The 12,371-nt window shown below is 41.0% G+C and overlaps 2 protein-coding genes across 5 annotated transcripts; one reads left to right on the top strand and one right to left on the bottom strand.

Moving 5' to 3' along the window:
* Nucleotides 1-2,483: 2,483 nt before the first annotated feature.
* On the bottom strand, nucleotides 2,484-9,234 carry LOC124041737 (synaptosomal-associated protein 47-like). Of its 4 annotated transcripts, none has more exons than XM_046359672.1 (6): nucleotides 9,183-9,234; nucleotides 7,309-7,838; nucleotides 6,544-7,043; nucleotides 6,051-6,175; nucleotides 3,279-3,474; nucleotides 2,484-2,859 (listed from the first exon to the last, which is right to left on the bottom strand). In XM_046359672.1, exons 2-5 carry the CDS (start codon nucleotides 7,812-7,814, stop codon nucleotides 3,328-3,330), a joined length of 1,278 nt encoding a protein of 425 aa, XP_046215628.1. In that variant the 5' UTR covers nucleotides 7,815-7,838; nucleotides 9,183-9,234; the 3' UTR covers nucleotides 2,484-2,859; nucleotides 3,279-3,327. The 4 variants fall into 4 exon arrangements, with proteins under 4 accessions (XP_046215628.1, XP_046215630.1, XP_046215627.1 ...); XM_046359674.1 differs by lacking the exon at nucleotides 9,183-9,234 and adding an exon at nucleotides 8,344-8,607 and having other exon boundaries at nucleotides 6,051-6,172; XM_046359671.1 differs by lacking the exon at nucleotides 9,183-9,234 and adding an exon at nucleotides 8,344-8,606.
* Nucleotides 8,802-12,206, top strand: LOC124041736 (2-oxoglutarate and iron-dependent oxygenase JMJD4-like). The gene is made up of 6 exons (XM_046359670.1): nucleotides 8,802-9,296; nucleotides 9,540-9,705; nucleotides 10,043-10,168; nucleotides 10,269-10,536; nucleotides 10,679-10,825; nucleotides 11,683-12,206. Exons 1-6 carry the CDS (start codon nucleotides 9,044-9,046, stop codon nucleotides 12,016-12,018), a joined length of 1,296 nt encoding a protein of 431 aa, XP_046215626.1. The 5' UTR covers nucleotides 8,802-9,043; the 3' UTR covers nucleotides 12,019-12,206.
* The last annotated feature ends 165 nt before the right edge of the window (nucleotides 12,207-12,371 follow it).

Genomic DNA, 12,371 nt, shown 5'->3' with positions numbered 1-12,371 from the left:
TAATAGACTTGACCCCTCATCTGAGTTGATCTGGAGTTTACTTTGGCCAAGGCAGTTAACTCCCTCCAGCAGAGATGAGAGGAGTTGCTCTCTGAATAAAGAGAAACAGAAATCCAACAGAGTGCATCTCTGTCCGAAGACCAAAGAAAAGACAACAATAACATATGCAAGTGGCGTGTGATATCATTCTGTCTCTCGGTATCTGGGAAAGTACCATGATAACAGTCAAACAGAGGGCATCTTCCAATGGGAAGGGAAATTCATTCCGAGCCAAATCCTCAACAACATGTACACAAAAAGAGCAACGCTCGAGCCAATGCTTATCACATTAACAATCAAAGTAAAATTGGTTATAGAGGGATATTATAATAATGGATTGAAAACACATAAAACGTCATTTATGTATTGTAAGTGTTCATAGAAGTACATCCCAACTTATTGTAGAACTTATACACCAGTGTACGTATCAATCCCAGTAGACCTATTCATTTATTTATGTTTATTAAAAAATTAAAATGTTTAAAAACACCAGAATCCACTTTCAACCAAAGCGTTCTATAAGAAGCAAGTGTTATGTCTTTTCTCTTATAGAGAGTGAATCCATTCCGCCCCCCAGTTGGACTCAACCACCTTCCAGTAACTTTTCCTCCCAATTCCAAGATTAACCAACAGGCCTGATTTCCTGAAACTGGAACCTCCCTCTGCATGTGGAAACGAACACAGCAGCAGCAGCAACACCTGCACCAGCAAGAGGTCAGCCAGGAAGTGAGTCAAGAGTCCAACCGTTACAGACAGACACACAGACATGCTCTAATAGTGTATTGCTACACAGGAATAAAATAACAGTGTATTTCTCTCATTTCCAATTAGAGAATGTGGAATCCATTCCCATGAATTACATTAATGAAGATCAACATAAAAAACCTTTACCAACATTGACGGAGTTTAATGTGCGTGATAAACTGAAAACGTGTCAGTTGAATATATTCATTGTTATTACATTGTGAAATTAAGGGGTAAATTTGCCCAGCTAGACACATTACAATGCTCATGATGTCATGAGATGTCTATTTCAATTCAGAAATGCATAAGACGTTTTACAAAAAGCAAAAACATCCACCTCAAAGCCGAAGGGGAAATGACAACTCTGACTTTGTATAACAATCACATGGCTCCTTATTTTAACAGTTGGAGAGCATGAAACAACCCACGTGTGCCCTGACAAAATCCCACAGCCTTTGTGCAGCTCTTTCCCAGACAAACTTGATTGATTGGCCATCAATTGAGACACGCTCCTTGTTGGAAAGAACAACCTCACCACAGGGACTATCTAGTAAACAGACGTGGATGTCAAGGCCTGCATGGCGTCTCCACTCTCCATTACCATCCGCTAGAAAGGCAAAGCCGGATCTCATGTATCTGTGGTCAAACGAGACCAACGCCACTTCCTTTTTATTGCAAGGCTGCTTCAAAACCGCGGCAGAATGTAATCCCTCTCCCTTCCTCACATTTTTTTTTCTCAGAGGCTAGCAATTCACATAACCACGTGGTATGCTTCTGGTATTCGGGACACCAGGACTCAGAAATGAATGTAACGGTTTATCGCTCAAATGATCAAAGAAATAAACAATCTCCAGTTTACCATCTTTGATCAGACTTGAAGAAGTATTTGGTATAACCCTCCTTTTCTCTGGCAACATTTTCCTTGTCATGTACCGCTTATGACAAGTGTTCATTCTAAATCTATTACACCTTTACTGTAGGATCAAGTCCCAGTGACTGACCCGGGCCAAGACATTTGAGAGGTCGTCAGTCTTCTTTAAAAAAAAAACAGTTTAGCAGTTCAACTTCGTCCGGAGTCATAATTGAGAGCTCTGCCACCCCATCGCCTGCAGCCAAATCAAATGAATCTGGGCTCTTGGCTCCTGGTGGTCCCCCTCTCTCGTGAAAGCTAGCGGCCCCTGCCCGCAGCCCCCACAGGAGTGGTGAGCAGATGCCAAACCAACTCCTGTTGCCAACAGGATGTTATAATAACAGGCCTGTTTACAAAGGGACTCTGCACTCACTTTCATTCAACGGGCCAGGGACCCACTCGCATGCAGCACTACTTTCAATAGTAAATAGCTTCCGCTTCCATTTCACTCACTAGTGTTTTGACGTTCTCCATGTCAATTTGTCACATGTGAACCTTGTTATTATTGGGTGTTGCCTTGCTTTGCATTTCTCTGAGTGTTGAGACATGTTTGTTGTCTGTTTTGTTTTCTATTCATTATTATTCTTTAATTAATAAAGGAAACTACATTGCCTTTTATGACCTGGGCGGGTTGTAGTGTACTATTTAAGCCAGTCATCTGTCTTCTATGTAAAAAGTGTTTTATTGGATAATTAGGCACCACTCAAATACTTACTCTACTGTCTACAGTACAATAGCATGGGGAACTTGAGGCATGAAACTTACGAAGAAAAACATGATTTACCAGATATTTTGGGTTTAAATCACAGTTTATCAACGATAAATAGACAATAAATAAATTACAGTACAGCATAGAAGTATGCAAGTCATTCATACAAATACGATTATACAGATATCCCCAAATCCAGTGTCAATGTTAGCAAGATTGTGAGTTACCGTCTGCTTTTTATTGTACTGTACATTATAGAATAGGTGGTGACCGAATAGTATTCTGTGAATTTCAAGGGACACAGTTTCAAGGGACAGTTTCAGACCCACTGCAAACTGGATTATAATTCAGCGATCCCACTCGATGCATCACTTACTCTGCAGCAACATGCAACACTTGGGGCTGGAGGGAAACCATGTGCAGGGAGGGAGGGGAATGGCTTTACTGACACCTGCAACTGAAAAAGAAGGAAAAAAACACACATTTAGCAGCAGTGTGACAATGGTTCCTCAAATTGATTTAAGTACAACATCAGAAACCACTCTATACTTATGTGACAGACCCAGGGATTCAATCATCCGTCAACAACAACAACCAGGTATGGATCTATTCATGGTTCTTCACAGTGCTGCGAGGACAATATCTCCACTAAGTGCTGACGGGAGTGAACACTTCCTTACCTTGGTGTAAATGCCATCTAGTGGACTGGTTGGTAATTACCACATTGAGAGGGACATTGATTTCTATATTTTACGCATTACAATGACGTAAGGGTGTATGACTACCCCGGAGACTCAGACATTTGCTACAAATGTAGAGGTTCAGAACAAAAACTTTCTTAGAGCACGCATTTGTCGTCAGGGCACAGCAACTCACAGCGCATTTCTGGATTGCGCTGTGGTGAGCCGGTTGGCTGGTGTGTGAACTACAGCAGCCTCTTCATGCGGCAGGTGTGTTTGTCTATGTGCATAGTGGCCCGGTCCGTAGAGCTGGTCAGAATATCCAGGGCCTCGTCTTGCCTCTCCAGCTCAGTCTCAGCCTCCAGAGCCAGGTTTTTCAGCTGCATCAGCATCTGAGAGAGCAGGCAGAGAGCCATATAGGCGCGCACACACACACACACACACACACACACACACACACACACACACACACACACACACACACACACACACACACACACACACACACACACACACACACACACACACACACACACACACACACACACACACACGCTTGGATTAACTTGTGGTTGGCCCTTTTGAATCTATTTCCTCTGATCCATTGTACAGGGCAAAGTAAATCAAGCTCAGCTCAAATATTTGACATATATATTTGACCCAGGTCTGTGGGAGTAAATCTCTTGATTCTCGTAGTGGTGGGGAAAAGTGTCTCGTCTAGGGTTATGTCCCGAGAGGACATGGAGTGAGTGAGTCAGTCAGTGGAAAAGGCAGGGGAGATGAGCAGAGAGGAGGAATAACACTTTTTTTTCTCAGCCATAATTATTCTTCCACTGCTTGTCGGAGCCACGGAGACCGAATGGCTGTTAGTTGTAAAATGAAAAACAATGGACTGACTACAAAAACCAAAACGATCTGTAATGACTGTACTTCCATCGTTAGGTCATGACACAATCGCCGTGTGACCCAATATTCATGTGACTAGTATACATTACTCAAGCACATGGTGACTATACAGAGGTCTCTGGTCTCCTGAGGTCATCGATAACAGACAAGTCAATGACATTTTGTTATTTCAACTTTCTGTGTGTTCAGGGAATTCTGCAACTCCATCTCCACGCTCCAACACCTGTGTACGTTATGGTCAATGAACAACTTAAATCAACCTTGTTGTGCCAAGCAAAACTTAATAGACACTCACTCCACACCCCAACACGTGGTTTCTAAACTAATATTATGTTATCCTACACATGCTCACACACACACACACACCCAATTGACGTTATGTCAGTTTTCAGAGGCCAGTAATCGCAGACACAGCAACAGTGCACAGGAACGGCTTCAGACAGCAACGAGCAGACAAATAGTATTTCAACGTACTCCTTAACGACAACTGCATGCATTCACTTTCTAAGGTTTCTTCAGTTTGGGAGGAAAATGTGATAGACTGATATCGATACTTCAAAATATACTGCAGTGTAATTTATGGGATTCGGTGCCATATTCTGTAAAATTGACCTTTAACTAAATTCTACTGTTGAAGGTAAATTTTATCACACCACTTCTGAACTTTTGGTTCGTTTTTATCCTCTTCCCTTCAACATACACAGTCAGACATGTAGGTAAAATACAAATCAAGTTAAAAATACATTTTAAAAAGTAGGCTAATAACATAATTAAACTGATGAAAGGTGAGGTGAGTTGTAGGAAATGTGTTTAAGACATTTAAAAAAAAAAATGATTTGAACAAAAAAACGACGTGATAATCTGCAGGTATCAAATATTTTGGACCAAAGGGGCTATTTGCTGTACACTTCGGTAGGCAATCAGGTTAAAAGTGATTCTCAACGAGGGACTCTCACTAATCATTACATGAATTAGCTGCGTCATAAAGTGTACCACTTTACCACTTCAGAAAGCGGTAGGCTTTGTGGTTTAAAAGAACCATTATGACTTATCGGCACAAAATAGCAAGCCATTGATAGAGAAACAAAACACATGTCCCTGAATTGTAAACAGACTAATTGCGAGAAAATGTCACTAACACGATCGATTTGTTTGAAAATGATTATATATACAATTATATTGAGATACAATCGTATTGATACCATTCTGAAGTAGTCAATACTTAACTTGTAATATCTAACTAACTGTGCCGTTGTGAACGAAATTTCCACAAAAGCCTCATTCAACCTCAGCTTCAATCAGCTTTACAGAACTGCTTATGGGACTGTAAGAAACACCCAAGCCTCGAGAGACTGTAGCCTGTGTTTTAGGAGGATTCTGAAAATGACAACATACCTGTAACGGATTACCAACCAATTACATAGACAAAATGTTGTGTTTTGAAGAGGTTTAACATGGAAAACACCATTCTGAGCCACCCATAATAATGTGTTAAACGAAAACGCATTTGCGTCACTGTTTATGTCTTGCAACCATCGACCATGCATGGAGCTCACTGTTCAACATTATGAGACTTTGAATGGAAATACTTTATACACTGTCTGACCAGAGAAGTCTAACCAAATAACTGGCCATGTCTCTTTCCCTCTCTCCTCTCTCTTGTAACCCAATGGGAGTTTGGTTTGTGGTCTTACCGACTAATATATAAAATACATAGTATGTAAAATAAAAGTCATCACAGTGAATCTCTGGTTTGGACTGGAAACACAGCATTTATCTTCCCATGATTTTCATAGAACATAAGAAAGGTTACACTTGTTCTTTAAAACCTGCTATTGAAATGGCATACATTTAATGCATCATAACATGGAAATTCAATCATGCATTTCTTCTGAATTCAAAACCGATATAAAGACAGGTATAAACATTATCTGAATGCAAAATAGAGAAAATGTTAGGGCAGTATAACTTCAGATTGTTATAAAGCATGTGATACATAGGATAAAATGCTTGAGGAAACAGGAAGAGGCATTAGGAGCCAGATTCCGATATTGTATCTCACCTGTCGGATTTCCTGAGCCTCAGCCTGAGTGACCTCTGGCTTAAGGACATGCACCTGCACCTGGGACAGCTCTCCTGCTGGGACTGTCATGGGGACCTCTGTCTCCTGGTACTGCAGCAGGCCTGCTGTCATGGGAGGGGGCAGAGATATAGTGATAGGCCCCTCAAACAAACACATTAGCTTCTTATGAGCGTAACAGTAACCCTATGATAATGTAATGGGGAAAGCTCGTAACAACAAAACACAGCATGCATCAGAATCGAGAAACAAATCAAAAAGCTATGTAACAAATCAATAAGCTAGAGTGTATAATGAGATTTCAGCCTCAAGAGAGCCTAAAGTAATTTCAAAGATGTGTATTGAACAATATGCCATGCTAAAACCCACAGATCTTTACTGCCACTTGGTGGCCAAACACAAACCATTGTACAGAGCAAAATAAACAAAGAAGAACCCCCGACTGGGACCACAGAGGATAATCTAAACTTCTTACCTGCATTCCATATTGAACCTTGATCCTGGTCACATGGGGTCGTAGCTGGGGTCGTCAGGAAGGCAGAGTACTCACTTGTGTACTCCACCTTCTTCTTATACTGTATCTCTAGCACTGACATGGCCTCTGGCATCTTAGCCGACAGGAGTCGGAAGCATATGTCTGGCTTCCCTATGAACCTCTGCCTCACACTGATCTCATACGGATTGTGCACCCGGATGTCATCCACCTCATCCCTCTGAAAGCGGTGGAGCAGCACATAGTTTGTGTCTCGGACTTCTAATGAGGAGACCATCACCATCAAGCAACCAGGCTTCAGGTCTGAGTCTCCACCTCTGGAGACGATGGCTGGTATGCTGGTGATCACTCTGTGCTTGCCTGTTCCTGTTAACTTACAAGCAGCCTCTCTGGCAGCATGCTCAGCCTTGACATCCTGCTGACTCTTCCAGGGTAGTTTGCCAAAAGGCCACCAAGGGGGAGACTCCAGTTCAGACAGTAGCCTGCAGAGATAATAGTGACAGAAGTTAGAGGAATGCATCCAATTCAGTGACGGTTCATACAAATTAAGAAGGGTAAACATGTTCTGGATAATAGCTATCCAATCTCAAATAATTAACCACTACTATATATTAGTGTATATTTAATCATCATGTGGATAGAAAGGCATCAAAACTTCGGAAAATCTCCATGATTAGCTACAATATTTCAAAACAATAAAACAAAGGACTGACAGGGCCCAGAGGTAGAATTCAATATCCACCTTACCTGCCTGCCACGCCCAGATCTGAGTCGATCTTGCCTAGGCCATGCATGACGTTATCAAACTGCTCTCCCTGGTGGTGGAGGACATTCCCTGTGTCCTCTAGCCTTCTCTGAGCCCCCGCAACCAGGTTAATCAGCTCCCTCCCCTTGGTCGGCTGTGCCTCAGCCCCCTGAAACTCTGCAGATGGGGACAACAACCTCTCCCTCCAGAAATGCTCCAGGACATTGTAGACCACCACCCGGTTGGGCCTCAGCGAGCCGAACCAGTGCTTGATATTCCCATGCTCCAACACGGTCAGAGTGCTGAAGATGAAGCTGGACGACTCCATCTTGATCTCCATGATCCTTGAGAGGCGGAAGCCAACCAGGTTCTCTTTGCTCTGGTCTGAGGTGAAGCGCAGCATGGTGCGGGTCAGGGACAGGGTGCCGGCATCCCAGCGCTTCTCACTGTTGATGTAGTAGGAGCCTGGCCAGCTGTGGATGGGGATGTCTCGGGTTGGGCATGTCATTTTGGCTTGGCTTCAGATGCTCACCTAGGAAGAGATGGGTGAACATGTTAAAATGTTGTATTGTAAATAATATTTGAATCAAGGTCAATATGTTAATCGAGATAAAAGATTAGAGACTAAAACGTTGGAACTGCTAGCTAGGAATTTCAATCAACCCGGCAGTAATATAACTATGTTATGTAAGTAGCTAGCTGTCATGGTAATCAAGTTATTTTGGACTAGCTATTTAGACCTACTATATGGACAGTACAGCTAGCTAGATACATATGTTACTGTGTACTAGCTACCTTATTAGAGTACCACTATGTCTATGCTAAGCTTGCTAACGTTAGCTGACTAGCAAAACATGCAAAATCATAACATGTCAGGAAGCTAGCTAGCTAGCAGACCTTTTCATAAGCGTTCATCTCAAATAAAAGATAAGAAAATGTGTATTTGGAGTAAATTACATTCGTGTTCAAACAAACAAAATAGGTAACTAGCGATCTTTCAACATTGTTTGATGATTTTGTTGACTTTTTAAACAAACCTGGCACCTGAGCTCCTGCAGGGTTATGACTATTCCAGGAAATCAGAAGCTACAGTTTTGTAATGTTGCGTAAGACGATAATATTATCGATTGTGCATTAGTTGAGTACAGCTGCTCTGCATGGAAACTGTTAATATATATTTTAAGGTGCCACTTTAATAATTGTAAACATAAAAACAAATGTAAGATTTTTTTTTTCTTCGCAGATTGGTTCCCAAGCGAGAGATTTGTTTGGACATTAAAAGACGTCACTTCCTCAGTACAGACATGTTTACAGTCCGTCTAGAAACAATGATCCTGCTATTTGAAATGTGTAGAATGTGCATTATTAATGTCTAATTTCAAAGTGTATATTTACTAAAGACATTCAACGTTGAATTAGCAAACATTACGGAAACAATCATGTACAAAAAAAACGAAAAATTAAAGCAAATATTGGGCGTGTGCATCTATAAATGTGGTCCCCTAAAATGCAAAATAGCATAGCCATAGGAAGCTATTTTTAGGCTCGAATGAACGAACCATTTTCTCCACATTTTTGATTTATCTTTGCAATGTAAATCCAATAATAAATGGTGGAAAAGCAATTAATATGACATATCATGTCACTATAGTTTAGGTACGTCTCTTGTTTCAATTGCTTGCTAATTAGTTAGCTAGTTAACGTTACACCCAGGACTTGTTTACATCATCCAGTATCATGGACAGGGAGTCTTATCATAACTGCTGCAGCCTCGTTAAAATATCAAGGCAATCCTATGAACAATTTTGGTCTTCGCACTTTGTGGATTACATAGAGAAGGATTTGAGCTATTCCAAATTCTTTAAAAAGTACTTACTTCCTAACCACCCATGCATGTTCTCGAGGAAATTTACTGAAGACTGGAAATGTAGGAAACAGTGGGTCACTGAAGAGGGGAAGCCAAACTTCCAGAAACTGCTGCAGCAATTTGGTGAATAAATGTTGTTCGCTACATATCTATTACAATGTCCAGTAACTTTGATGTCAAATTAATGAGTTTGATTAGCCTATGGATGGGTTGTTCTGATCTGTGATTTGACAATCATTTCTCGTGCTTTGTGTAATTATCTGATGTATATATTTGGTAATAAAACATGTGTTGCAGTTATGATGAACCAATAACCTATTTTGTAAATTGTGATTTCAAAGTATTTATCTTTTTTTCCTCTTGCAGATGAGACTCCGGTTCCAGTTGCAAACTGCAATGCGAAAGAATACAATGCAAACCCCAAACAAATTATTCCTTTCAAGGAATTTATTCACTACTGGAGAGAGTACATACAGAATGGACACTCATCACCAAAAGGATGTCTCTATCTGAAAGATTGGCACATGTCAAGGTATTGAATTCACCTGTATGTTGCCATCTGAAGTAAGAGCACACTGTATATAGACTGTATATAGACTTTTTTTCTATTGTGTTATTGACTGTGTGTTTGTTTATTCCATGTGTAACTCTGTTTTTGTGTCGCACTGCTTTGCTTTATCTTGGCCAGGTTGCAGTTGTAAATGAGAACTTGTTCTCAACTAGCCTACCTGGTTAAATAAAGGTGAAATAAATTAAATAAAAAATGATTGGAACGTTTTTACAGTATGTAAATAATGTATATACTGAATGTAGCTGTATCAAGAATAAGCTAAACATGGCTCAATGGTTCCGTCCTCTGTCTTTCACAGGGATTTTCCTGAACACAATGTTTACACTACCCCAGTCTTCTTTTCCTCTGACTGGCTTAATGAGTATTGGGATACTTTGGAGGTGGATGACTACCGGTTCGTCTACATGGGACCCAAAGGCTCATGGTATAACAAAACATTTCATTATAGAGTCTATAATAGATATTCTCTTAAATCTCTGTCTCCTCTAACAACATGTGTTTGCTTTTTCCTCTTTTTGCTATAGGACGCCATTCCACGCGGATGTGTTCCGCTCCTACAGCTGGTCAGCGAACATCTGTGGCAGGAAGAAATGGCTCCTGTATCCCCCAGGCCAAGAAGAGTTTCTACGAGACAGCCATGGCAACCTTGCTTATGACGTCACTGCCCCTGAGATTCGAGACAAGGTGCAATTCCCACACTGTGATGAGGCCTGTCAACCACTAGAGATCATTCAGGAAGCAGGGGAGATCATATTTGTGCCCAGTGGTTGGCACCATCAGGTTTATAATTTGGTAAGTACTGCAGTTTGGATTACTTAAGTGGTACACTTGATCAAGAGTTTTTTTTTACAAATCATTATCAGTTAAGCACCTGTATGGTTCATATGGCTAATTTTGAACTAAGTAACCTGACTTCTGTCTCACTATCCTGCAGGAAGACACCATCTCCATCAACCATAACTGGCTGAATGGCTGCAATGTGGACATTATGTGGCAGTTCCTTCAGAATGAGCTGTCTGCTGTCCAGAGGGAAATAGAGGAATGGAGGAACACTATGGATTCATGGCATCAGCACTGCCAGGTATAGAAGACACCTGGAGATAGACATACAGTGCCTTCGGAAAGTATTCAGACCCCTTGACTTTTTCCACATTTTATTACGTTACAGCCTCGTTCTAAAATGAGTTTATCCCCCCCCCCTCATTCATCTACACACAATACCCCATAATGACAAAGCAAAAACAGGTTTAGACAAATGTATTAAAATATCACATTACATAAGTATTCAGACCGTTTACTCTGTACTTTGTACTCAGGTTTCCTCCAGATGTGACGCTTGGCATTCTGGCCAAAGAGTTCATTCATGGTTTCATCAGACCAGAGAATCTTGTTTCTCATGGTCTGAGAGTCTTTAGGTGCCTTTTGGCAAACTCCATTCAGACCCTTTGCTATGAGACTCGAAATTGAGATCAGGAGCATTCTGTTTCCATTGCTCATCCTTGAGATGCTTCTACAACTTGATTGGAGTCCACCTGTGGTAAACTCAATTGATTGGACATGATTTGGAAAGGTACACACCTGTCTATATAAAAGGTCCAATCAAGTTGTAGAAGCATCTCAAGGATGAGCAATGGAAACAGAATGCTCCTGATCTCAATTTCGAGTCTCATAGCAAAGGGTCTGAATACTAATGTAAATAAGGTATCGGTTTTATTTTTAATACATTTTAAAACATGAATAAAAGCCTGTTTTCACTGTCATTATGGGGTATTGTGTGTAGATTGCTGAGGATTTTATTTGATCCACTTTAGAATAAGGCTGTAACATAACAAAATGTGCCAAAGTCAAGGGGTCTGAATACTTTCCAAAGGCACTGTCTGACAAAGCAGATGCATTTTAAAAAGCTGTGTAGTCTTGAGTTGGTATTTTGTTTTACAGGTCATCATGAAGTCTTGCTCTGGGATTGATTATGGGGAGTTTGCCACTTTCCTGAAGATTATCGCTGACAACCGCATGTCCTTCTTGAGTTCTTGCTCCGAAAACAACTCCTCAAATTACCCACGTCATCTTTCAGAGACCCTGGCCACATTGGGGCTTCACCATGCTGCCTTTGACCTACAGAGGGTGGCTCACATTCTAGAATGCATGCTCTGCAATGAAGACTTCAAGAGACTTGATCATTCAACTCTGAGCTCACAACCTGAAAGTTTGCTGCAGCAGATTCGAGAGACCATGCTCTCCACTAGAGGGCAGCACTCCCTTTACCAGGAATAGGCCACCCAGTATCCTTTATGAGCAACTTTATCAATACATTTAGTTGATAAGGCTTTGGTTTCAGAGGTAGCCTGATGTTATCTTGACCCCCCCCCCCCCTCCAAAAAAAAAAAATTGTCATCCTGTGTGAATTTATGGGTGTTTTCTTACGTTGTGAATGAATGTTGATAAAATGACAAACGTCCATACTTTGTGTCCTCGTATGTTTATTACGCCAGAGATACATAAAGTAATATTTAAGATAATAGCTAGCAACTGGCAAGCAGTGCACAACTGGCAAACAGCATAGTGTCAAGGAACTCAATATTTGAAGCAATCACAATACTACAAACAAGGAAACTATTCATAGACGT

This window comes from Oncorhynchus gorbuscha, linkage group LG08 (assembly GCF_021184085.1).
Source record: "Oncorhynchus gorbuscha isolate QuinsamMale2020 ecotype Even-year linkage group LG08, OgorEven_v1.0, whole genome shotgun sequence".
NCBI lineage: Eukaryota > Metazoa > Chordata > Actinopteri > Salmoniformes > Salmonidae > Oncorhynchus > Oncorhynchus gorbuscha.
Note: the sequence above shows the minus strand (reverse complement) of the source record. Positions and strands in the feature narration are given on the sequence as shown.